The sequence below is a fragment of the Falco punctatus genome, assembly GCF_963210335.1.
Source record: "Falco punctatus genome assembly, chromosome: 6".
NCBI classification, from domain to species: domain Eukaryota; kingdom Metazoa; phylum Chordata; class Aves; order Falconiformes; family Falconidae; genus Falco; species Falco punctatus.
Genome location: NC_137585.1, coordinates 83,679,114 through 83,706,802, shown reverse-complemented (window position 1 = coordinate 83,706,802; position 27,689 = coordinate 83,679,114). Strand labels below are relative to the sequence as shown.

The 27,689-nt window shown below is 38.5% G+C and overlaps 1 protein-coding gene across 4 annotated transcripts in view; it reads left to right on the top strand.

Moving 5' to 3' along the window:
• Window positions 1-22,601, top strand: part of POT1 (protection of telomeres 1) — a 91,809-nt gene extending 69,208 nt beyond the window's left edge. For 3 of the 4 annotated variants that reach the window (XM_080393923.1, XM_080393921.1, XM_080393922.1), the window contains 9 exons: window positions 1,671-1,759; window positions 2,883-2,927; window positions 3,275-3,431; window positions 6,240-6,445; window positions 8,661-8,796; window positions 11,555-11,649; window positions 13,111-13,202; window positions 16,120-16,225; window positions 17,168-22,601. In XM_080393923.1, the coding sequence (XP_080250049.1) occupies window positions 1,671-1,759; window positions 2,883-2,927; window positions 3,275-3,431; window positions 6,240-6,445; window positions 8,661-8,796; window positions 11,555-11,649; window positions 13,111-13,202; window positions 16,120-16,225; window positions 17,168-17,280 (1,039 nt within the window). In that variant the 3' untranslated portion in view covers window positions 17,281-22,601. Of the gene's footprint in view, window positions 1-1,670; window positions 1,760-2,882; window positions 2,928-3,274; window positions 3,432-6,239; window positions 6,446-8,660; window positions 8,797-11,554; window positions 11,650-13,110; window positions 13,203-16,119; window positions 16,226-17,167 lie in introns of those variants that run through there. The other variant, XR_013929180.1, reaches the window with a different exon arrangement.
• Window positions 22,602-27,689: the final 5,088 nt, after the last annotated feature.

The window sequence follows — 27,689 nt, the reverse complement described above, 5'->3', positions numbered from 1 at the left end:
TCAACTGACATCCCCAGGTCCTTTTCCACCAGGCAGCTTTCCAGCCGCTCTGCCCCAAGCCTGTATTGTTGCATGGCATTGTTGTTGTGACCCATGTGCAGGACTCGGCGCTTCTCCTTGTTGAACCTCGTACGCTGGGCCTTGGCCCATCGATGCAGCCTGCCCAGATCCCTCTGCAAATACCTTCCTGCCCTCAAGCACATCAACACTGCCATCCAGTTTAGTGTCATCTGCAAACTTACTGAGTGTGCACTCAATCCCCTCGTCCAGACCATGGATAAAGAGTTCAGGCAGGACGGGCCCCAACACTGAGCCCTGGGGAACACCGCTTATGACCATCTTCCAACTGGATTTAACTCCATTGACCACCACTCTTTCAGCTTGACCTTCCAGACAGTTATTTACCCAGTGAAGCATATGCCCATCCAAGCCACGAGCAGCCAGTTTCTCCAGGAGAATGCTGTGGGAAATGGTGTCAAAGGTTAAGCTGTGCTAAAAGTAGATAACATCCACAGCCTTTCCCTCATCTGCTGAGTGGGTCACCTTGTCATAGAAGGAGATCAGGTTTGTCAGTCAGGACCTGCCTTTCACGACCCCATGCTGGCTGGGCCTGATCCCCTGGTTGCCCTGCACGTGCTACATGATGGCGCTCAGGGTGACCTGCTCCATAACCTTCCTTTGCACTGAGGTCAGGCTGACAGGCCTGTAGTTCCCCAGATCCTCCTTCTGGTCCTTCTTGTAGATGGGCATCACATTGGCTAACCTCCAGCCAACTGGGATCTCCCTGGTTAGCCGGGGCTGCTGGCAGATGACTGGGATGTGGCTTGGTGAGCGCTCCTGCCAGCTCCATCAGTACAATTGGGTGGATCCTGTCTGGCTCCATAGACTTGTGTGTGTCTGGGTGGTGTGGCAGGTCACTGACCATTTCCCCTTGGATTATGGGGGTTTCGTTCTACTCCCCGTCCCTGTCTTTCCAGCTCAGGTGTCTGGGTACCCAGAGGAAACTGGTCTTGCTATTAAAGACTGAGGTAAAGAAGGCATTAAGTACCTCAGCCTTTTCCTCATCCCTTGTCACTGGGTTTCCCTCCACATCCAGTAAAGGGTGGAGATTCTCCTTAGCCCTCCTTTTGTTGTTAATGTATTTGTAAAACAGTTTTATCATCTTTTACAGCAGTAGCCAGATTAAGTTCTAGTTGGTTCTAATTAATTTCTTATTACTAATTAATTACTAATAAATTAATATATTAAGTTCTAATTTTCTTCCTGCATAACCTCACAATATCCTTGTAGTCCTTCTGAGTTGTGTGCCTCTCCTTCTGAAGATCAGAAACTCTCCCTTCTTTTCATTTGGGAAAGGTTAAGTAACCAAAGCGCATGTTCATCAGGAGTTCTGTTTGCAGTAGTACAGGTTTCTTTTGGCACTATATTGTGTTTAAAGTTCCGGAAGTGATTTGGAAAGGAATGTGTCATCTGCATTGATACTATACGCTCCTTCAACTTCTGGCTCAATTTGAGTTTTATGTTTCTGCCGGAAAATCTACATCTGAACATTATACCTGTGTATTATGAACCTACTGTTTATCATAACTGTATGTATAGTCTCATGTATATGTGTTTATATGTATGAAAGATTTCTCTAGGTTATAAAATACTTAGTAATTTATCTTTAGTTTCTTAGAATCTGTGCATCTGTCAGACAGTCAGAATACGGAAAGCGTGTCTTCAGTGGAATCGGACAGCACTTCTAACGACACTATAGGTAAGAGTAATTGAAAGCTGATTCGTTTTTTCTTCCAACATACATGGTCAAGTTAAGGTGAAGTTACTGCTTCTTTAAGTGTAGAATGTTACTTTCGCATGCAAAGCCTTGGAGAATTCTTTTGGATTATTCAACTGGAAATTGACATTACCTTATCCTTCTGTTTCACAGGCAGAAGCCTTTCATATACATGGAAAAATACTTTCATAGGAGGTAGTGAATAAATTATTAAACAGAGATGGTGTTCTTAAGCATACTATATTGGATCATAAAGCAGAGTAATGCAACTTCCTCCATTTAAGGGGGGATTCCTTTGAGACAGGCACTTGAAACAGTACTTAACAGCTGCAGCTGAGGAGCCTTTCTAAAGCCGTTAGATGCAAAGTTGTGTCAGTGGCAGAGTTGCAAGGTGCAGCACATGGAAAAATAGTCATATAAACAGTTCTACAGATCCCATACTATTCTTTGAAAGGTATTTTTAGCCCAGAATAACAATAACTAAAGATGAATTGAAGTCTAAAGCTGGTTGGATGTACTCGGCTTCTAGCTTTTAAGATCTTGTTATTTAGCCATTATTAATATAGTGTGACAGGATATTTCTAAAAGGGTGCAGAAGTCAAGAATAAATAAATACTTCATATCTAGACCATAACACTGCAAGTTTAGAAAGAAGTTTGCACATAATTTTTGAACTGTGTATGTGTAGTAGAAGCAGTTCAGAGGAGGGACCAGGCAGTCAATATTGGGTTTAGAATAACGTATTTTTGCTCTTGTCCAGAAGGATTACAGGGGTATGGATACAGTTTGTCAACAGTGTCATTCACAGAATACATTTGAAAAGTGTTAATTTTTATGAGCATTGCTATTTAATTATACGCTAATTTCTCCTCAAATGTATTAACTCTTGATATTTATCTGTCTGTCTTGATATCTATCTAATGTTTGTCTCCCGCTTACTTTGCTTTTTCCTTTTGCTATATTGTTTTCATGTGTTATTGGGATTTCCATTTTCCTTTTGTTCAGGTTTTGGTTTTATGTGTTTATCTATATGCGTATCTATCTGTTTTTTTTGTGTCCACATGATAAAGAAGGAAAATAATCAGGAAATTCTTCTTGATTTTAGATCTTGAATCACATTTACAGATATATCAGCAGTTACCTGTTACAGGTAGGAAACATTTTGACCTCGTGGTGAAAGTATAAGTTATAAATGGGCATTGGGTTTGTTCTGTTTTTAAAGGAATCAAGCATATCTATATATTCTGCTTTCATTTGGGTTTTCTCTACACGTTGAATTTCTGTACCCTGAGGTACACCATGCTTCCACAGCCCATTGTGGTTTATCTTAAAGACTGTACTAACATGTATTGATAAAATTGAGGCTGCAACTGGGAAGGGAAGAGGAGCTAGGAATTAAGGGAGAATGTATAACTGCAGTGACTGCTTCCTGTATTCCAGATACTATGGTGTTTAATAGGTATGCATGGATATTTTTTTTCTGTTGTTACTTTGCAGTATTAACAGATCATCAGCATTTTAGTAACACAGAACTGAAAACTATTCTGAACAGCACGGCTCCTCAACAGTACCGTATTAGAGCAAAGCTGAAAAATTACAAACCCCAGGAGCTCTATCAGTCTCTTAAACTTCATTGTTCCAATTGCAACTCATTGTAAGTGTTTCACACAATTAAAGAAATTAGGAATTGTTCTATAAGTTTTGGCATGCCTTGATTGTCAGTGTATTTTCATCTTTTTTTTGTGTAAAATAAGCTGAATGTAAACATATTTAGTTTTAAGCAGAGATTTGAAAATCACTGGCTATAGTAGGAAAATTTTAAATCATCAAATCAGTTTGATTTACAGAATCATTTGAGTGCTTTCTAAACAATAATTTTACTTTATTTTCAAATTTATCAGTGCAGTTTTTCCCATTTGTTGTTTGCATTTAAGTACCTGTTTCTGTATTGCAGTTTAAAAATAGAATATGCAAAAAGATGTGATAGTCTCCAAGTAAATGAGTGAAATATCTTTGACTAAATTGTATCTTCCAGAGAAGGCATCTTTTCTGGATCCAGAAACGTCAGGGAAACACCATTCATCTTGGTATTTTTGATACATATTTTTTTTAACCTGAGTTGGTTCACTGATCTTTATATCATTGTTATTTCCCCTTTAATGCCTTTTGTCATTGTATCAAATAATGCTTAGTCAAATAATTGTATAGCACTTCTGATGGATATTAATCCAAACATGAAGGAAGGTTTGCTTGAAATGGCCTATTTTTGATTAAACTAGAGTGACATGCCTCACAGTGCTATTCATGATCATTGGAATCCTGTATCACTTTTTTTGGTCTGACTTAGCCTATCATCTGTCCCAAGCAAACAGCTTTATTGTTACTAGTGTAAACTATTGCTTTCTTTAAATGATGGCTAGTTAGCATTCTCCTAGCCTTTTGAAATTGTTTGCACAATCAAGATTTAATAGATATAAACATGACAGAAGAAAATGCCCCTACTCTGTTTCCCTTACAGCTTTTGCATGCAAAGTGCCACTCTTGCAGCATTAACTGTATTGGTCCTTATCAGATGTTATAACATTCTTTTGGTTGCCAGTGTAAGAGGAAGTGCTTCATCATCTTCACAACATACAAGAACATGGGTTTTATTACCAAGTATAAAAAGGAGATAATTACCAACTGTTTTGGCCTTTTTTGTCATTTTGATATATCTGCCAATCCTGTATAGTAATAAGCAGATACAATTGATAGAATTTTGTTTGTTCCCTTATGGGCTTTATTTTTATCCCAACAGTTTTCCATGAGTACTATAGCCTTTTTATGTATACTTGACTTATTAATGTTTTTATTTCTGTTCATTTGAGTCTCTTCCTGTTTCACACGTTGCTGCCTTCTCTTTACCACAGAATTAGGGGCTTTAGTTAGTAGTTTACTACTACTACTACCACTGTCCTGCTGCAATGATGGGAGTACTTGTAGTGCTTTCCCAGAACTTTAGCTTCTTTTCTCAACTGTGTGTATCAGGTGAAAGGAATCAGTGAAGCTGTACTGCAGCCTAGATTGGGTGAGTGAAGAGGCCCATAAAGGAAACAGTGAGTTAGGGGCATCCTTCTCTCCTACATTTCCTGCTGTGGCAGACAAAGTTGTTCAATGTTTTAGCGTATGCTGAAGAGCCTGACTGGACAAAGTTTGTGCAAGTTTGCTGCTTTAACACTTTATGCAGTAAGATCCATATAATGCTTGGGGTATAGAATCCTTGTGAGAGAAGTGTTTTTGGTTTTTAGACTTTGCCTGGAAGCTTCTCTGTGAGTAGCAACATATTGATATACATGAATGTAGTTTTATTCATATACCCACATTACAGAAGTCTTAGCCCTTGTGTGTAGCTTAGTTCAAAACCAATTAGTTCCATTCCTGCCTCTGCAGAAAACCTACAGGCAGGCTGTAGAGGCTGGAAGAGTTTAATGGCTATATCTGGAAAGTCGACCTGTTATGTTAGGTCCATTGTGTTTGCATTTAACGTAGAAATCCAGCAGGAACACATGTGGAAAGATTTCATATGAACAGCACTGTGTTCATGAAGTCAGAGTTCAGGTTGAGGAAGACTTCTTGTGTGCCAGTTCTACAGTCATGGCAGAAGAATATCAAAGTTGGGTTTCATAAACAGGAATTGTTCTATTCGCTGGTGGAAGCAGCTGCTCGTGGGTTTGGAAGTGAAACGGTCAGAATAATCTGCAGGAGTTGATGTTCATTCTTCAATTCCACTCTGAAGCTTGGCACCTACTTTCTTTCAGTGTTTTACAAAAGCCCAGGCTTTTGCCTTTTTTTTTTTCATTAGCCTTTTTGTCATGGTTCATATTCCACCTGAAGGCAGCAAATTCTGTCTTGCTTAGGAGAGCAGGACAGAAGAGAAGCCGCATGGTGCAGAGTTGCAGATTTTCCCTTTACAGTATATATGTGAAGCTATTCTGCTCCTACCCTTTCTTCTTCCCCCTCCCCACCCCCCCCCACCCCCCTCAATATGTGGAATAGAATAGGCTAGGACATAAAACTTGAAATTATATGAGCTTATGTGATCTTTTTGCTCTACTGACATGGTGTACAGTTGTGTAGCCCTTTTAAGGCCCAATTGAAGTCCAACTGAAATCACATAAAGCAGATGTATTTGTTTTTCCATTAATTTACTTTATGTGTGGATGAAGCCATTGAGCTGCCTCTGCTCCTAGGTGAGATTAGATTACTTAGTATATTTATTTACATGGAAATTAATGAATCTTTTCATAATTTGCTATACAAGTCTAAATGTTTAAACTGATACAACAACAAAGTTACTTTTTCCTGTATACACTTTAACTCTCATGATATTTTAATATTTATTGGGAGTACTGTTGTCCTAGTTGCTAGATTGCCTAAGGAGAAACTGTGAGAATTTACTTGCTCATTTTGGAAATGGTTTTAGGCAAGAAGTTCCAGATGGAGATAGCTTTGACTTTATTTTACAAGACTCTGCTCTTACTGCCTCAAACCCGGAATTACACAATACATCCTGGTATGATTCTGTAACATGGACTACACAAGACCAAAACCAAAGGAAAATAACTATACATTTTGTAAGGCATGATGAAATGCTTCAGCATCCTGAAGACACCTTGCTTATGATAGAAGGTAAGATAAACTGCAAATATACCACTTCTTATGATACAGTGTCCTCTCTGAGTATCTACAATTTTAAGATATGCAGTGGTTATATTCAATGTAAGTTGTGATGATCATAAAGGCATCTTGAAAGAAAAGAACAACTCAGCTGGAACTGAAGCATGGAAACATGAAAAAGTTATCTCTGAAGGTCTTGTAAGATGCCTCTGTCTATTTTAAAAATATACCAATAAGTTTATTGTTGAGTCTGCTAAAGTTAGCATCTGAATATGTTTTGTTTTTTCTAGTCATGCTTACTGATTTTTCAGTTCTATTTTGAAACTTTGAGTCTTCTAAAAGCACTTGTTTTAGTATTGGCACGGATGTGGAAGAGTTTTGGAAGGCTTCTGATAACAGAAACCTACAATTAATTTTGTCAGCCTCTGGATGTCAGTGTTGTATCATATTAATAGAGCTTCTTGGAGTATGAGGGGGTTTTGGTTTGGTTTTTATCACATTTCCTCAGGGAAGAGAAGTAGCCACTGAACTTTAAACAAAGTAATATAGCAAGACTACTAATAAAGAATATTTTAAATAAAATTAATAAATGCATCTAGTACTTTCTGAGTTTAAACCAAAATCTTCAATTGTGCTCAAGTAGTGATGTGAATAAGCAAATGTAAGTCATTGATCCTAGCATGAAGGACCACATGACAAAACCCCTTCTGTTTTCTGCTTTGTTTTATATTCAGCTAGTTCTGATAGCTGCTTTATTTCTGACATGTTCCAAACTGGATTGTTTGTTTTTCAATCTAACCTTAGTTTTACGAAAACAAAAGACAAAATAATCTATTTCCCTAAAATAACTGAACAATATATCTTGGTAAATCTTTTTTCAGATACTGAAGTGCCAGCAGCTAAGTTATGTGTGTATGTGGATATATGTGCTTTATGTTGGTGCACAAGGAAGAGACTTGCTGAGTGTTTTAGCACTTTGTTCCCAGAATATTGATCATGGACCTTGCCAAAGCTACATGCTGGTTTAATTTTTATCTTTAAGTTTTGGAGGTGGAGATTTTGAAGTCTCCCTAGAAATCTTCAGAGCGCTTTTCCAGATACAGACAACCCTCAAAGGCCAAACCCATTATTTATTAGACATGGTCTGGATTCTACGTGTTCGTTAACCACAAGCAATTTGCTCTTCTACAACACAATACTTTATTCTTCCCCATAATCATTATGCTGAAACAAGGACTTCTTTTCGGGTGTTTGGCATCTATTCGGGTGGAATTGAGGAAATACTCGGGTAACGGACAGAATTGTAAGTGACTCTCTAAGGGAGTGACGGGACTCTATAACCATTGCTACAGATTAGTTGAACTGAAGAGCGAAATGTTACGGTTAACAAGTAGATTAATGCTCCTTGCATATCCTCATCATTTGTACATGAAATCACTGGGATTCATATAATTGTCAGCCCCTGATAATTCTCTGTGGTTTACCCCAGTGTCTTAGAAGCCAGAATACATTTGTTCAGTATAACTCCATATTACAGCAAAGTTTAAATTCTAGAGACCTTTTAGCAATGTTTGTTAAAACTATCCTGAATTTTATGTGTAAATCTCTTGAATGAGAGCTCGAATGTATATGAGAAGCTTTATCTGTGTCACTGTGTTTGGAGGACCTTTGTTTTCTAACCCTTAGGGAAGCCATTTCAAATATCTGTGCCTCTGTTCTTGGTCTTTTGTTTGGTGTTGGGTTTTTTTTTACTGAAAGTTCATTGAGAAGGTTTCATGCTGTTGTGTACTTTTTCATCACCAGTAATAATCCAATTTCATAAAATTTATTTTCTTCTCTAGTTACCTCTGCAACACAAGTTGCATAGATTTTTGCCACCTATAAGCTGAAAAAACACTTAGGAGCAACTGCAAAAATGCAGTTTTTTTTTCTCTCCCCCCACCCCCAAGAAAATTGCTAGTAATATCATAGGAAAAATTGAGTGGAAGTGATGCTAACTGAGAAGATACCAAAGCATCTGCTCTGTTAAATGTCCATCTTTGATTCTTTAAGTCTGTCGTTGACTAAGGGTGAGAAGGTTGTGGACCATTTTTTCAGTTTTAAATAGTGGGTCTCAACATTTTTTTGAAGATCCTGAAATCATCATCTAATCAGCCAAGAAATGCAAGTTGTTCAATTTATTCTTGTTGACAGTTGGAAAAAAATCATGTTTTTCTGTTTTAAATAGGTGGAAAACTAAAAGAAGTCCGGAAGCTTACAAAAAGATTTAAATGTGTCATTCCTGTGAGATCCACAGAAGATGATCTTGAATTATTAGATCTTTCAGCCCCTTTTCTTTTACAAGGGAACATAAGTTATTATGGGTAGGTTAAGACTAATTTTTGATATTTTAGTAGTTGCAGTAATAGATAGATACCATTTTCTTCAGTAATTCAAATCGCACTACTCAAGGGATAACTTACCCAAAGATTGTTTGATGCAAAACACATAACGTGATCGCGGCACTGAGATCAGGGATGAAATGCCATACTGCTGCCTCATATGAAAGGACTCAACCACATCTGGACTTCATCTTGCTCTGTAAATCTTACACCCTTAATTACACAGCACCCCAGGTTCCATCTTGCCTGTGTGTGGGTAGGGCAATATACTACAGAGACAGAAGTGTACATATGAGTCTCTTTAGTCTGCAGAATGCCTAAATCTTCCTCTTTTAGTCCAGATCTTCCATTTTCTGGTCTGTCTTATTAGACTACAGTCAAAACACCTGTTAAAACTGTACGCTGCATTTTTTTGTACGCAGATAATATTTAAATAGAGACCCAGAAAATAATTTCAAGCTGTCAATCCACATCTCATTCTCTCTATTCCTAGTATTGGGAAATCATTCCTAGTGTTGGGAAAGCTTGGGTTTTGGAACAGTAAGGAATTTTGGACAGCCTTTCCTCACAATTTGCCATTTATTGGGCTCCGCCACACTACAAAGTGCCTTACCTATTTGTGAATGTCAGTCACTATAGAGAAAACTTGAACAGGTTTCTGAATTCCACAGTTCCAAGGCTGCAGAATACGGTACACACTTTTTTTGTGTGTGTATAGGTGTACTATATGTGCTATTCTATGCAATACACTCTTCCTGCTTAGTGAGAGCTAGCAGCGGTATGTTCTCCCAGTACTGTATAGCAGCATGCAGTTAACTAAGCTCAGAAATGTCAGTCTACTTCATGCAAGCTTACTGGGTCTGCCCTCTCAGCAGTCCTGGTAAGTTCAAGCAGAGCACTGTGGTGCACTGCTTCAGTCCTGGAGGCAGTAAAAAAATTTCTGTGCAGAAATACCTCATTTCACATGAACCTTAAAGTTTCCTGTAAAGGCCTGATAAGATGAATACAGATAATGATTTCTCTTTGTCATACGATGTTTTGACCATTGCAGATCTGGTTATCCACAGCTTTTTTAAATAAAGGCAATATATGGGTATTCCTACTGGGATTAGATCTTAACCAGTACAAAGTATTTCCCCTTGCACTTTCATAATCCATATATTTCTCCTGCTACATACAACTCACCTTCTGATATCATTCTCTGTTTAAATGGCTGTATTGTAAAAGCCAGTGCTCTATAAGATATTCCATGATTGTTTATAGGATATTTAGGAAGGAACCTTACAAGGATGTTGACATTTCAGAGCTTTGTTACATGTGCTTTTTAATCAATAGCATATACATAGCAAAGTCTAAAAAAGATTTTCTAGTAGAATGAAAAGCAAAGTAATTTTGGTATAGAAATGAACCTGAATACCAGTATAAATATTCATATGTGTGTGCATATGCATGTATATTCGTATATATAGATAAAAAACTAAACACACACATATTTGCATATAAAAACCAAAATTCACAGCTAAGTTACTTTACTGGAGTTTGTGTGTTGTTTTTTTTTTTAAAGACAGTAACTTCATTGAACTTGCCTTTGTATCACTTGAGCAGCTAGTGCTATTGATTTTTATTACACATTTTGCATGTAATTCTAAAAGATAATAAATGTGTATTTTAATTTTTAACTTTTAACTAGCACAGAAGCCTAGTTTGGAAAAGATAGTTGTTCTGTAATTTTATTCCTTGAGGCAAACGAGAACAACTTTGAAAACAATTCTTCAGTACTGATTTTCATCTACTTGCAGCATTTTCTTACTGTCACATGCAAGATTTATAATTACTGGTGTATATACACCAGGAATGAAAGAGATTGTTTTAATAACTCATAGTTAATAATTTGCTAACATAGATAAAGCCAAATTTCTCTTCTAACCCTATTGAGGTTTTAGTGTGCTGAAAGTTCAGATTCATTCCTGCTTTTACAAAGTGGGATGTTGTATTGCTAAACAACAAAGTAGTAACATATGAATATATGTTTAGCAGTGGCATATGAATGTAAGTTTAGCAATGTAGTGATCTTAGAATCATATCATGGTTTGGGGTTGGAAGGGACCTTAAAGATCACCAGCCATAGGCAGGGACACTTCCCACTAGACCAGGTTGCTCAAAGCCCCATCCAGCCTGGCCTTGAACACTTCCAGGGATGGGGCAGCCACAGCTTCGCTGGTCAACCTGCTCTAGTGTCTTATCACTCTAGTCATGAAGAATTTCTGCCTTCTGTATACAATCTAAATGACCCTCTTTTAGTTTAAAACCATTGCCCCTTGTCATGTCACTGTGGGCCCTGGTAAAAAGTCTGTCTCCATCTTTCTTGTAAGCCCCTTTCATATATATTGAAAGCCCACAGTGAGGTCTCCCCGGAGCCTTCTGTTCTTCAGGCTGGCAACCCCAACTCTCAGCCTTGATTTGATGTATGGGTTTTCCTCCTTTCTATTCACTGAGGTGGTTTTTCCAGACCAAAAGGATATTATTTCTTCTCAGGGATAATTCAAAAGCAGCATTTAAGGGTTTTGCTGTGGTCCAAAGCTTGTGTATCTGGTAAAATAGTTATTTTAAACAGCAATAGAAATACTTTTGCACTCCCTCTGAGTAAGAAAATCAGAATTATATTTTTTTCTGTGCAGAAAGCTTCTAGTATAAATAAATCAATGTTTGATTAGTCTCAGTTTCTTGTTTTAAATGCTAGGTGCAAGCAGTGTTCAAGTCCAAAGCCTATCAAGAATCTAAGTTCCATTGCAGCGGAACAACAACCGTCATGGGAACCAAGTGAAATAGCACAAGGTCAGCGGCCATGATATTGTCCTGAAATAGTGTTGTGCCTTGATTCTAAAGTGTTCATATGAGATAGTTTAGTTTCCGGGTTGCAATTTTGTACAGAAAGCACATAATCATGGTTGTGCTTGAGTATAAAGCTGTAAGTTCACCTTTTACCAGCTGAGATAACGTTTACTTTTGAAACCATTGCAGTATGAATTAAAGGATTTTATGTTGAATATTTTTTCTACCATACATAACATCTGTACTACAATAGGTGTTACTAGTGATATGAATTTTTGATTGCAGATGCCATTTTAAAACTGTGTATATGGTTGCAATCTTAGAAGTTAATCTTGCTTTTCCTTTTTAGAAGTACAGGTTTTCTGACCTGAACTAAAGAGTGTCTTATGTAATGGCTAGAACAAGTTAAACTTTTATCTTCTGTAAGCCTTATCAATGCTCAGCATATTCCAGAGACTCTGCAAGAAGTAATACTCAAATGAAAGGAATTATTCCATAACATACACATGTGTTCCATGCCTTGTGTGTTCCTTGAGTTACTTTGTTGTCAGCACATTGAAATGCTGGAGTTAAAATGGAGCTTAAAACTTCATCACACATTAAGGAAAGAGAATATTTTCATGTTCATCAGTTCATGTTTAGCATACTAAATTGGAATATCTAGTAATCTCTAAGCTTGGTAAGGATTTTATAAAAGAAAAATCTTGGAGCAATACAGTGGTTCTCTTAAAAGGTCATAATTCTATTAAATAAATGTAAAGTAATACATAACTGGCAGTGATACAGCACCTGTGACTGACATCTATTTTTCAATTAATTCTCAAAATGAAAATTATACTTGTTAAATGCTTTCTGTCATCTGATGCAGAGTTGCAGTAACTTTGTATATCTAAGGTATTTTATGTTTGCAGCATAACAGTTACTGCATCCAGCAAGAAGAATTTACTGTAGTCATGTACTTATGCTGAAATATTTTCAGAACTGCCAGCAAAGTGTTTCTGAATAAGGCTTTGCCTGGTAGCTTTTACCACATCATATGAAACAAATTGTATTCCTAAGAAGATATGTTTTCAGGTGGAATGCTATCTTATTATCACTGGATTAAGAGCAAGTCTGCTTTAATCTTCTATGGATAAAAGGAGTAGGAGGATCCTACAAAGATAGGATCAAAGATCTAAGCAAATGCTAGCATTTATTTTGCTAGGATGAGAATAAGTACTTAAAATCTTCCCGCATTTTTATAGACTCATCTATTAAAATATTTGTAGGGAAATTGCAACACGCTCAAAATACAAACCATGTTTTGCTATTAAGAGCCTCTGGGTTTTTTTGGACTCTCAATTTATACTCCTAATTACAGTATTCAAAGTCAGTTACCATTAAAAGAAGGATATTGTCAGCTTGAGTTGTTACGGTTTGTCTTGCATATTCACTCTACGAAAGACCAATTTTTTTTTTCTTTAGTTTTAGGTATTAAACCGCTCCAGTATGTTTTTATTATGAAGTTTACGCTGGTTGATGGAACAGGAGCACTAAACGCATACCTATTTGATTATGTAAGTAAATCTAGGTTAAGGTAGACTCTGCAGATTATGTGGGATTTAATTTTATTTGTTTTTAAAATAGCAAATGTATGTACAGAAATACTCATTCTGTGTAACTGTCCCCACAAAACACTGCAGATAACTGCTGTAATGTTATTGGTACTGTCCATAAATGAAGATGCACAGAATGTAATTTTTCAATAAAATATCGGTGTGTAGAATATCAAAGCATAAAGACAAAACTGAAGCTTGTAGATAGATTATTTGGTATTTCTATAGACTTCTATATATTGCCATGGCTGAATTTCTCTTTTACTGGCAATGTTAAATTGGGTAGCCTGAATGCTGTGTGAATGATGGGAGTGTTTCAGGATTAATGCAGGTAACTTCTGAATTAATTCAAAATCTTATTACCTGTTTGTTTAACTCTCAGTAGAATCCATCCATTCAGTTATTCTTGATTTTTGTTTTATATGACCATAAGGTAGAAGACGCCTTCCTTCCCGTGAACCTAGGCAGGACTCAGCTATATAGATATTTGTCTTTGATTTCAGAAGTAGTTTATTCAACTATTTTGCTAACCTTAGAATTAACCTATCTTCAGTTTTCTCTGGAGCAGCTTAAGAGCATTCCTGCGACCTGAGACACTGAAGAACAGATGGTTTTCCTGTCACTACACACTGTGTAATGCTTTTGCCTTCTGAAGGCTAAGAAAACACTGTTCGTTCTATCTTCTTCTGTATCAGAGGTTTTTTTCATATCAGTTGTTTTTTTTCCCATACCAGAGTTTTTCAAAAACTCTGGCCATCCTCTCTGGTGTGGGCCACCTGAGAAGAATCCAAAAGAACTTCTTCCTTGAAGTGCTAAAACAGTACCCGAGCACAAGGCACTGGCAGATAACGCTTCTATATGTAAACTAGTATGGTCATTGCTTAATTTCTTGCTTACTGATTCATGGTATAATCCCTTCATCTCTGAGCAGAGCCTTGGCTTTAGGAAACTACTCTTCGTTCTTTGTTTGAGCGGTTGATTTGGCTTGCTTAAAAGCAGTGTTCATACATGTATCTGGTGGAAAGTGGGGGTATTGGGGTGTTTTTGTCCTATGAGTTTCAAGTTTATAAAAAAATCATTCTAAGTCTTTAATTCTGTATGGTTTCAGTTCCCCTAGCTTGGTTTTATCTGTAAATGTAGTGGGCCTATTTGCTACTCTGTAAAGCATGTTATTAATGAGAAGTTCTCAAAATCACCAGACTTGGAACAATCCCCTGCAGAATCCACTTTGGACATCTCCCATTTTAACAGTAAACTACTCTTAAGGTTTTTTTTTTATTTCTTTCATTTTTACTCTAAATCATTCCTTTATTATTACACTAGCAGTGTGATACACAAAGATGGTTTAACTAAGAATTTTTGTGGTGATGAAGGTGGAGGATTTCTGACTGATGAACTGGTCATTGCTTCCTACATCACCAATGTAGGGCTGGCGATTAATTGTATATATTTAGCATCCTCTTCAGTAAATTTACTTTTACATGTATTTCTGTGTGCAGTAGAAATATCTGTTGCAATGTACTTTATGGGTTTTTTTCCTCTTGTTTTACCTTTTGGAGTTTTGTTTTGTCTTTTACACACACATGCACACATCCATTTTAGTTACTAGCCTAAATTTTGAGATGGTATGTCCATCATTTCAAAACAGGAAAATAATAAAAAAGCGAGAACTTGGTAGAGAAGATAATTATAATCTAAAATAGATCACTGTTACATTATACCATTTGTCCTGCTGTAAGTGCATTTATGTGTTTTGTTATTCCAGCAGTTCACAGCTGGAATGTCAGGATCTCACAATACACAGTTGGAATAATCTATCTATCCAAGTGGAAAATATTGTAGTGGCACTTACGTGTTGCAACTTTGTCCAAAATGGGACAGAGAAACAATTTAGTGGGATTTTTTCCCCACAGCAGTGCTATTTAATGTGTATATATCTGCATATTTCCACCATTGTACTAAATGACTTTGAAATCAAACTTAGAAAGGAATACTTTTCCTCATTTGATTTCAACACTGTAAGTAAAAATTATTTTGGAAAAAACGTAAGTGTGCTTTTTTTATTGTGTATTAGCAGCAAAAGAGGTCCAAGATTGCAATCCCCATTTCACCTAGTCATCTTCTTCTACTGTCCTTTCTCCTTTTTATATCAAGAAATTAAACTGCAAAGGGAAAGTGGAGGAAAAGATTTTAAATCATCTCCTGATGCAGAATTCCAAAAATCTCTGCTTCAGGGTAGCTCAGATTCCTATCAGACACTGCTTAGTACTACAGCTTAGCTGCAGGAAAAGCAACACAATTTCATCTGAAGTGCCAGCTGCTGGTGTTCCTGCTGGTTGTACTTCACAGACGAGCCAACACCTTCCAAGCCTAAACTCGGGTCCTTCAGCACCACCTGAGAAGAAACTGGGCTATTTTAAAGTGCAGCTTTGCACTAGCTTCCAGTTGCACTTTCGTAGGAATGCTCAGTTCTTTTTCTTTCCTCTCCTGTTTATCGGAAAAGTCATGAAGGGAAAAAATCTAAAAGTTTTATAGGTATTGTTGAGGAGGACTGACCATCCTCTCCAGCCATAACATTGCCTGGTTCTGGAGGTTTATGAGGAATATCTGCCAGTTATCTATACAGGCCTACACGTGTGCTTTCCAGGTGGCTGTAGTCCCTGAATACTCAGCGGTACTGAAGTACAGACTTAATTTTTTCCAACAGTTTGGGCTTTTTCTGTACCTGAATGGTTTTAGAAATAATATTCTTCTCTTTCATTACCTATCTGGATAATTCTAAGTTCCTTAAACGATAAAAGAACGTGCAGTCAGGGTTCTGGCTAATGACTTTTTTTACCCCTCTTCCAACAGCTCATACTTTTCTGTTCTCTTCCAGGAAAAGTTTTTCCAAATTCCCGCCTCTGAAATTTTAACTAATAATTTTCTTCAGCAGAAGATGCAGATGACTATGAATATGCTCTGTCCTCCAGGAAGAAAACTAGGTCAGCTTGCCGTTATTTCAAAAGGGGGGGGGGTGGGAAGGGAAAAGGGTCTTTTAATCTGCTATTGCATATGCAGAGTCTTAGAGTTTGACTTACACATGGGCAGCATGTTTCTCAGAACAGAGAAATGCGGGAGTCTGTAAGGAGAGTTCAAATTTTGATATGTATTTTGATACATTTCTTTAATAGCAGAACTCCCTTTTGAGAAAGAAGAGTAATGGTTCAGTAAATTCTCATGTAGCACGCAGCGATATGTGAATACAGTCTACACTATGCAGGCACTAACATGCCATTTGTATTCATATGGAAGTTAACCACAACACCCTTGTACTGAATGCCAGAGCACGTTAGGGGAAAATTGGAAGGGAATTTGGGGTGTAGCACATGCTTTGGGAGAGATTCTACTTTTGAATGCACATGTGGATTTAGAGCATCCCTTGCTTCAGGAAACATCCATGGAAATTGAGCAAAAGCTTGTTCAATATTTCTGTTGTGGCAGACAGTAGCTACGTGTCTCTGCTACAGCTCTGATCTCTGGAGCATGCTCCCTCTAAGTGCACAGCTGTCAGTGACCACCGCAACCCTGCTGGAGTCCTTACCATGCTTATACCTATTGTAAAGGGTGTAAAGGATGTTTCCTTCGAGATCAATGAAATTGTCTCCTTGAGACACATGGAGATGAGGGTTTATTTTTTGGAAAGTCCTTGTGTGTGCTATTGTGGTACAACTATGGGTACCAGGTGTTTTGGGGGGTGGGGGAAGTGCTAGGGCAGGGAGGGTGAGGCTTGGAAGATTGCCACTGAACACCATTTCAGACTGTGTGGGAAATTTTAAGATACAAATTGGAATTCCAAAATCAGTAATTCATTTTTCTTGCTACTAACTGTTGTGAAGTTCTACTTCTCCCCTATATATAAACAATAATTTGGGTTTTGTTTGTAGATGACTTGCCATGGCTGGATTGCTTCATCAAGTCCTATAATGTCAGAGATACGACGGAACATAAAGTTTATTACCAAATTTTTGACACTACAGTTGCTGGAGATGTTATATAGTGATGTGTTGCGTATCGGAAGTGACCCAGTGAGAAACCAATTTTAGAGGTTTTGGGGAGCAGACTGTATTAAAAAAAATCTTTGTTCCCTTCTTAGGAATTCAACATGTATGTATGAAGTTTTAGTTGCTTTGATGTATTTACTGCTTTCCTGGCGTACAGCCTTATGATCTGAGTGCGGGTGGAGGTGCTAAGCTTTTTCCCTGGAGGCTGCTTGGCTCAGGCAGGTGGAAGCAATCTAGTATCCATCTGTCCTTCAAAAAGGCAGTGAATGTTACTCTGAACTGGTGATTTTTACTCAGAAAATACAGTCAGAATGATGTTGCTTTGTCCATTTCCTTATTAAAATAAACAACTTCAGCCAGCAGAGGTAGGAAAAAGGAACTCTTTAGTAAACTTCATCTTGGATTACTTTGTGCAAGCATATGTTCCTCTTTGTTCTTGGCCAGTTAGGGGGGTTGTCTGTGTTTAGAGACTTCTTTGATTTTGCACCGATATGTACATTTAGACAGAATCCTTCCTGTTAATCACACTGAAGTAACTGCTATGTGTACCATTTACTGTGGATTTTGATGGAGTTATGATAATCACTAAAATTAAAGTCAAGCCATGAAAGTAAGGTAGTGTAAAATTGTAAAATTAATATTGACATTCACTAGATCATAATAATTTTTAGGGGGGACTTACTGGATACCAAAGTTGTTAGCACATTTATTAGCTGGGTCTCTGTTTTTAAGGGCTTTCACGTATCTGGCTACAATTGCTGTCAGATTACACTGCCCAGATCTGCCTTTTCTGTTTTACGTAACCAGATTGTGTGACTAAATTTAGAGATACAAAACTGATCTAGTGATACCATGGCTTGAAAATACTGCTGGAGTTAGGAAAATTACTCGATTTTATTCTTCATTCAGAAGTCTACAGGACAAATTCAGGACATGTTTCTCCAAGGATAATTAATGTAGAAATCCCTGTCAAATCAAATGCTTTCCATCAGAGCAAAATTACTTAATATTTACAACAGCTGTTTTTTAAGGAAGCTCAGAAGCAAGATGGAATACTTGCAAGTAGATTATTATTTTGATGGTAGATGACATTTTATTTCTTAATTTCTCAGGGCTGTTTAGTATGTTATGCATTCTGTCACTTAAAATTTCTTCTAAATATCTTTGATAACTTTCTGGTGTTCTAAAAAGTTATTCTGAGTTTATATGTCATAAACCAGGAGATTGTTCTTTATTGATTGATGTATAGGGAGAATCAATATTAAAAGTGGTTAGTGGATATTTCCTTTTAAAAGGGGGGGCGGGGGGGAACACTTTGGAATTGGATGAGCAGTTTATGAGTCAGCAGTACTGGCTTATGAAAGCTTGCCTGAATCTGTGAACAAATGCATAAACAAAAAACAGTTGAACAAGTTACAGAATGAATATTATAAAACTTCAGACACTGGCCATATACAAACAGATTTAGCTGAAGGCAATCTTTTTTGCATTTCTTGTATGTAGTATATGAAAACATTGGAAGGAAATGTTTTTATTTTTGGATTTTTTTGTAACAACTCTGATATTGTACATTTTTTCTAAGTAAGTTGTTGTTTTGAACTTTCGTGTAAGTTAGATCAATTTCACCACATCCCTTCTCTGAGGTCCCTGTCAAAAAACTCTGCGTATGTGTCACTTGATTTTATTTTATTATTGAATGTTGTATTAAAATTGTTAGTAAAGATTTTTCCAAATACTGAGGTTTTCTTCTACTTGACTTTTAGTTCCTAGTTCATAAGATACTGAAAATTTTGTCAGTAACCTTCATCCAATAATATGCTCCAAATGAATGTTTGTGTAGTTTGATGGATTGAAACATCCAAGTTTGATTCTGTTTCTGAATATAGTTCATAGAAATAATTTAAATCAATAATTAAAGATTATGTGTTTGGCAATACTAACGATCACTGTACAGGAAAGCATTAGTGCACAGTCGAAAACGTCTGTGTCTCACTGGCAGCCTTTATATGGAGCAATGGAAGTCATGAGGACAGGATCACACCTTTAGTTACTTACCCTGGTAAACGCTGAGGCCTGGGAATAGCTGACTAATGGATGGAAAACTCAAGATTGCTGCGTCCTAAACTTACAGCACCAAGTGACTCCAGTTTCTGAAAGCTGAGTATCCCAGGCGGCAATGACTTTTAGCCATTACAAGCTAAAACAGTATATAGAAGATAGAAGAAATTAGAAATAATATTTATGTAGTAATAGAAATAATCATTTCCTTAATAGAAACAAAAGTCATGTTTTCCTCGGTCAGTTTCTTGACCAAGTATGTGATTTAAGTTTCTAAAATATTAATAAAAGGTCAAATGTCTATTCTAATAGTTTAAAAAATTACTGAATTAGATCATAATGTATTTAAAGACATTTAATTTGAAACAATGGTAGACCAGGTCCAATGAAAACTCCAGGGATGTTTTCCTGGTGTCTCATCTTCCTCCATCCACATACATCCCAGCATACAGGGTAACTGCATCAAAACATCAGCTTCTTACTAGAAATGTTGGCTAAATGGCAAACATGCATGGAGTGTGAAGTGTGCAAGTGTACAGCACACAGCAACGTTCACCACAGGCAAGGGCAAATAGTTGTGTCTGATTGTAAAGGAGGAGCGGTGAGGGAAAATAAAACTATAAAAGAACAGTAAGGGAACATGAACACACCAACCCCCTCCTTCAGTTACACAACACAGGTAAGTGCATAAAAGTGGCAAAATTGTAATAAAAAAAAAGTTTTTGGGGAAAAAAAAAAGATGAGAAAAAATAGATGTGGAATAGAGTTTTCAGGCGTGCTTGTATGAATGGGCTTATTGAAGCCCTTCTTTTAAGGGTGTTTAAAAACTTAAGATCGGAGGTTTCTCAAAAGTCTGTTGAATTTAAATTCTTGGATGCCTTACGATCTTGACACACCAGTTGAAAAGACACAATGTAAATAACATACACTGCAGAAACAAGGAGGTAATCCTGATAGGTGGCCTGCTGTTCAGTGGTGATTGAACTTTCTCATCAGCTTTTGCTGTAACAGCATGAAGAGATTTACAGACAAGACTGTGACATGCTTTGCTTAATACTAATCCTTCGGTTACTGAGCAGCAGGACCTGGGATTGGCAAAGAAGAGTAGCAGAGCCCACAGGCTCAGGTTTGCACCAGAAGGAAGAGAGTTTATGTTGATAGCGGATAACACTGCCACAGTGGTTTATATGACAGGAATTTATTCACATTGGGTCACTTCTTGGCCAAAGCCATTCCATTAATATGTGAAATGGGCCAGAGCTGCAGTAAGGGGCAAGGCCAATTGAAATGGAGTTGTGAAAATATTAAGCAAACATGTATGTTCAAGTAAGTTCTTCAAATGGAGTGGGGACACCGCAGAAAATCTGCAGTGCAGGAGACAAAAAAAATGGAAATAAGAATTAACTTTAAATACACATTATTCCAAGCTGTACTGAACAGTGAATGTTAAGAGTTGAGAACAAGGGAATTCAGCAGAAGATGAAAGAAGGAAGGAACAGTTTCAGAGGACAGTAGCAAAGGCAGGATGCGATGGTAGAGAGTCTACAAGACATTTTGCTGCAGGTCCTGTTCACGGCATTTTCTGTACACGAAATTCCCAGTGAGAACGATGGTTTGTGGAAGTATCCATCAGATGTTTGCATCAAAAGTGCTTGAAAAACGTTGAGCAGAATTATGCTATAATTAATGAGTTTATATTTGTGGTAAAGCTACAGATGGACTTCATGCCAGATCAGTGCCGCAACGTGGGGATTTTTGTTGTTTCCTGCTACAGCTATGATATATGCACACAGGGGTAACTCCATAAAACTGCTGCAATGCTACTATTTGCATAAACTGAGCAAATAGAAAGTCTAGGAATAAATCTGCATTTAGTAGATACTGCCTATAATTTGAGGTCTTGCAAGTAAACTAGGAGTAAACGTGTCTTATGTAGAAATATGCATTAGAGAGGAAAAAATAATTTTTTTGCCTCAAAACTGTTCTATTGCATGCAAACCTTTGAGCATGAATTTGTCCTTAACCTTCTGTGTGCATACAGCCTGTGGACTACCACTGTTAAAATAGTTGTGAGTACAAGCCTACACCTTTATAATTGAGTCTGTATTTATTTCAAAGACTGGCTATCAGGTGGCTTTGAATTATGCAGGTGTTACTTGCTGAAAGGAATTCTCTGAATGACGGCAATTTAGAAATACTGCTTGAATTTTGTGACTAAAAGAGTGGCGTAAATGAACGCTGAAATCTATTGATTGGACACAATGAAGTACAGACATTATTTCTTCCTTCTGTCTACAAATGACCCCTTAAGCAACTCAAAGCCCCTCTGAAGCAATGTTTCAAATGACAAATACAATCAGTCACAGGAGGGATGTGTATTACCAGAGCGGTGTTTTATTGTGTTGAATAGGGGGATGGGTAAGGGGCTTGCACCTGGCAGCAGTGTTTAATGCTGTTATTCTGGCACACGTTGATACGATGTTCCATCTCGAAGGACACTCTTCTATCGCCATTTACCATGCTAAAGGTGCAAAATCGCATTAAAAAAAAAAGTAGTTGCATTGATTGACTCTGAGGTAAACCCACAGTATAAAGAGAAGTCACAGATCGTCTTGACATGCTGCCCTTTGGTTTCTCGTTGTGCATGGGTGTCCTAGTACGTATAGTGATGTGTGTAAGGTCTCACTGCTCGTAAAGTTACAGTCATCTTAAAGGGAGACAATTACTTTGCGCTTCTACTATTTGCTGTGTTTTGTGGAGGGTAAATCAACTAGCATTAAAAGTAAGGAGAAGGGTGAAAAATTGCTTTTCCCCTGCAGGTCATTAAATGCATTTGTTAGCAATTTTCTGCTGCTTGGGTCCTTCTTGTAGGAAAAAGCAGCAGAAAAGAAAGGTGGAAAAGCTTTGTCGAAAGAGATGGGAAAGGTCAGAAGTTACACATGAAAGGACAGTTAGGAATGAGGAAAGCCCCTTAAATATCTAACTGCACTTCTAAAAATCAGATATTGTAACTCAAAAATCTGGATTCAAATGTGTTGACTGCCATGATTATATGATTTGATAGTTAATAACCTTTTGAATAGTCTTCCAGTCTAGTTAATAACCTTTTGAATAGTATTCGTCTGTATATAACAGATTAACTAGACCACTAATTTACAATTCTGATTCTAAACAAGTCTACTTCCACTGGATCCAGTTACTGGAAATTGTTTCTATCTGAACTGAGGGGGGTCAGTATGTTTGTGTGTTTGAAACTGTGGGGGAAAAAAAAAAAAAAAGAAAACAAACCCTGGCAAGATGACAACATTCTTCATTAATTAGATGCACTCTTGCACTCCACCGAGTGCCAGGGCCTGCTCACATCAGATCATTGGGGCCAGTTCACTTTAATATCTTTATCAGTGATCTGGCCAAGGGGATGGAGTGTACCCTCTCTAAGTTTGCAGATGACACCAAGTTGAGGGCAGGAAGGCTCTGTGGAGTGATACAGTGAAAAACCTGAAACTCCGCTGCAGACACAAGCTGTATAGGTAACAGGACATTAACACCCCAGAAAGAGCAAAGGGTGGGAGCTTAGCACTTCCAGAAGGGACGGTTAGCACCGATGATGTAGATGAGCTCAACAAGAATGTAAATAAGGAGCCTTCTGACAAGGTTGTGCTAACTCCTAAAAGAAAACAAACCAGGGTGGAGTAATGGTGGTAGTGGGAGATCAGCAACCTTCTACTCAAATGGCCCCCACCCCGAGAAGGGTGGAAACCCCCCCCCCAGGGATCATGCAGATATAGCTTAAAACCAGCCCAGGGGGCATGTATTATCTTGACATTCTGAATTTTCGGAAACCTTATGTATATGCATGACTTTGTACAATAAATAGCCGTCAGCTTGTTGAGATGGTGTGCAAGTTAGGAGGAGCGATCCCCCTTGCACCCAGCGCTGCAATAAACATACCTGCTTTATAACTCTTCCTCGAGTTGTGGAGTTCGATTCTGCATGTCAAGAGGGATCTGGACAGGCTGGACCGAAGGGCTCTGGTCAGTTGTAGAGGGTTTGACAAGATTCACTGCTGAGTCCTCCACTTGGGTCACACCAACCCCACACAGCGCTACAGGCTTGGGGCAGAGTGGCTGGAAAGTGCCTGGAGGAAAAGGACCTGGGGGTGCTGGTTGACAACCAGATGAACATGAGCCAGCAGTGTGCCCAGGTGGCCCAGAAGGCCAGCAGCATCCTGGCTTGTGTCAGAGACAGTGTGGCCAGCAGGACAGGGGAAGTGATCATCTCCCTGTACTGGGCACTGGTGATGCCGCACCTCAAACCCTGTGTTCAGCTCTGGGCCCCTCACTGCAAGAGGGACACAGAGGGGCTGCAGCGTGTCCAGAGACCGGCAACGGGGCTGGGGAAGGGTCTGGAGCACAAGTGTTATGGGGAGCAGCTGAGGGAACTGGGGGTGTTTAGCCTGAAAAAAAGGAGACTCGGGGGGGACCTTACTACTCTGTACTGATACCTGAAAGGAGGTTGTAGCGAGGTGTCAGTTTCTTTTCCCAAGTAACAAGTGACAGGATGAGAGGAAATGGCTGCAAGTTGATTGAGGGGAGGTTTAGGCTGGATCTTAGGAGAAATGTCTTCATGGAAAAGGGTGGTCAAGCATTGGAAGAGGCTGACCAGGGAGGTGGTGGAATCACTATCCCTGGAGGTATTAAAAAGAGGTGTAGATGTGGTGCTTAGGGACATGGTTTAGTGGTGGACTTGGCAGTGCTGGGTTAATGGCTGGACTTGATCTTACGGGTATTTTCAAACTTAATTAGTTCTGTGATTATTATTTTATTTGTTCTGGCAATGACAATATTATGAAATGATACAGTGTAAGTGTACCTTTTCACAGCAAGCTCACCAAGATATTGTAAAAATAGCCATAGTTTTCAAAGCTCATTTACCTCTTCTGTAAGGTCTGGAAAAATGTGAATGTGTTTGACCTAATTTTCAGTCTGGGCAAAGATCTGATGTGATGGAGCAGGGAATTCTTAACTCTTTTCTTAGTGGCTATGGCAAAGGTACTCAAGCTTCATTTTAAATATTGAGGTCATCGGCTCATATGTGTCAGGAAATCATAGAGCTGTACCAAAAACTGTCAAGAGCATGTGCAACAAAGCAAATCAGAACTAGAAATCAATTCCAATTGAAACTGACACAAGGAAAAGTGTGACAGTGGTATATTCTAGTTTTGGTAATTCAGCTTTGGTAAAGAATTCTGGTCTGAACTTAAACCAAATAGTAAATAAAAAAGTGTAGCAAAACTACTTGCTTAAATAGAGCAGAGACCTCAGAAGAGGCTTTTTTTTTTTTTTTTTGTACTGCAGATTAACCTGACTTCCTTGAGAGTTTCATTCTTCAGGCATTTTTCCTCATAATCAGTATACTTACGTTCCCAATCCAGTCCAACCAACCTTTGGATTTTCCACCTTATTTTACTGGAACTGAAGTCTAAGCCTCTATGTCAGCATAGAAACACCATCACTTAGAGGCTATCCTGAACACATCAGGTGATAAGAAATGTCGCTAATATTCATTTACAACTCCTCCATGCAGTCTTTCCTATCTGTAGTGAGGCAGCTGGAAGACTATCACTGAGGGGTTAGAGATCTGTGTGTTTGCTGCCTTCTCATGTGTACTCCGAATAGCCTGTGAGTGCTTACCAACAGAGTAATCCATGCTTACTCATGTGTATTTATCAGTACCATGAATACCATGCAACTGCTTTATACAATAGCATAACTAATCAAGGTGTGTGTATATATATATAAAAAAATAAATGCATAAATAATTTGCATGTATTCAATACATATAATTCTAGGTATAGTGCCTTAGCTTGTGCCCTTCAAATAACGTATGTACTTTGGGAACCATACCTTCATGGAGATAAGAGTATTGGAACACACTATCCAGGGTTCTCATCAAAACTGAACACAGATTCCAAACTTGACAGCTGTCAGTGACTGATGAATCTGTTCCTAAGTGCCAGTGAACACAGAGCTGGTGAACCCCACCATTGCCCAGAACGCTGTGCAGCATGCTTCTAATATAAGCATTATTTACTTTAAAAAAGAAAAAAAAAAGAGGGAAAAAATAAAGTAAATATCTATAGTGAAAACCATAGAATTTTACACACAGAGGATGTTAGTTAAATCCTTACAAACAGTTAACAAAACATGGCCTTGGGAGAGGGAACAGACACCATAAATATGTTAAGCTGGGGTACAGCAAGGTGCACTCTAGGAGAACCAAATTGTTAATGAGACTAAACAGAAAATTACTGGAACTACGTGTGAACCATCATGATTGTCGTACTAAAAGATCCATCCTCAAGCAAAGAGAGCCCCCTACTAACGAGGCCTCCTCCCCACAGAACATGGTGGTGAAAAAAAAGAACACCGTACCTTTAAATAGGGGCAAGACTTGTAAGGACCAGTGAGAATTGTGACTAAGCATAACTTAGTGGTCAGGAGTGTGTAAAGAGCTGTGCTGTGTGCTAGCTGCATCCCAGCTTCAAGAGGGACATAAAATTACTGTCACCTTTTCTCTGATTTCCATTCTAAATAAATCATCTAACCAGCTTTGAGTGTCAGTGCCTTTCTTATCAAAAGATAAGAATGTTTGCACCTCCTTAGTGCAAAACACCGTTTTTTATAAAACATGCCAGTACTTTGCTGCTTTTCCTCAAATTCTTTCATGAATCTTGAATATTAAAAAAATGCAGCAGTTGGTCTTAATCAAAAAGAGAACACTGGCAAGTTCAAAATAGAAGCAGCAGATTAAATCACAGATTACAATAGCTGTGTCTGCACAGTTGCAAAACACGTACGGATGAGTATGCATAATGCCAGGTGGTACTGTAGCAAAACAGCCCTTTAATTCCTCCTTTATAATTTGTGCTTACTTCCAGCGTTTATTTGGTTGTAAAAGAAATTTCTTCTTGGTTAGAAAATTACTTTTAACCAATTTCCTTAGTTAAAAAATTACTTTTCTAATCTTTGCATAGAGAGTAGAGGAAAACAATTGCCAATTGGCACTGTTTGAATGTTGATACGCTTTTTTTTTAGAAGACTGTAGAGAACTAGGTGCTGTAACAGATGGGATCAGTGGTAATAGATATATTTTCAATAAGCCCACCCAGTGTCCCACCATATGTCGTTGCAGACTGGAGTAGGGGCATGGGCTACAGGCAGCATTCTCACTGCAGACAAGTGAAACTCAGGCCCAACAATGTTATGACTTAGATGTATTTTCTTAACAAATTTATTTCAAGCCAGGAACGGACCAGTGCTTCCTCTCTGCCAGCATACTGTCCTGGCTGAAAGAACAAGTGTTTCCCCACTGTTTCACACTACACTGCAGTTACCCTTTTTAACTAAAAAACTATCAAAGCTTCTCAAGCTTCTTGTAGTTGGAGTGGTAGATGTGCATGAGGTGTAGGGGCATAGTACTGACAGCAAGTGCAAAGGCACCTGCAAACAGCACAGCAGTCTGACTGACACTGTTGCTTGATGGAGATTGGAGAGGTGGGTGGAAAATGAGACAGAGTTATTTGATTTAGACAGTGAGATTTCCTGATGGCCCAGCCTCCCTGCTCTGATGACATGAGGCTTTTTTTTTTTAACCAGATTAGGAAAGAAGAGGATTATTCACCTTTGCATACAGAGTACCCAAATCTGCACCTGTATGAATTTCCACACCTTTACACCTGTGCTGCTGTCACAGTGGAAGGGGCGGGGAGGTCCCATTCCCTTGCCTGGCTGTGGTGGTTCGACTTTGGCTGGCTGCAAGCCCCCCCCAGCTGCTCTCTCACTCCCCCTCCTCAGCAGAACAGGGGAGAAAAAAAGATGGAAAAGCTCATGGGCCAAAGTAAAGACAGGGACATTACTTATTATGGGCAAAGCAGCCTTGACTTGGGAAAAATTAATTTGATTTGTTGCTAATTAAAAATAGAGTTGGATGATGAGAAACAAAGACAAAAACTAAAACTTCATCCCACGCTCTTCTTCCCAGGCTCAACTTCAGTCCTCCATTCCCGGCTCCTCAACCCCCTCCCCTCCTGAGCGGCACAGGGAGATGAGGGATGGGAGCTGTGGTCAGTCCATAGCAGATTCTCTCTGCTGCTGCTTCCTTCTCACACTCTGCCCCTGCTCCGGTGTGGCTCCAGACCTTTGGGATAAACCCGCTCCCATGTGGGTCCTTCTCATGGGCTGCAGTTTCCACTAGGAGCCTGTTCCAGCGTGGGCTCTCCACAGGCCACAGATCCTTCAGGAACTATCTGCCTGCTGCGGTGTAGGGTCCAACGTAGTCTGCAGTG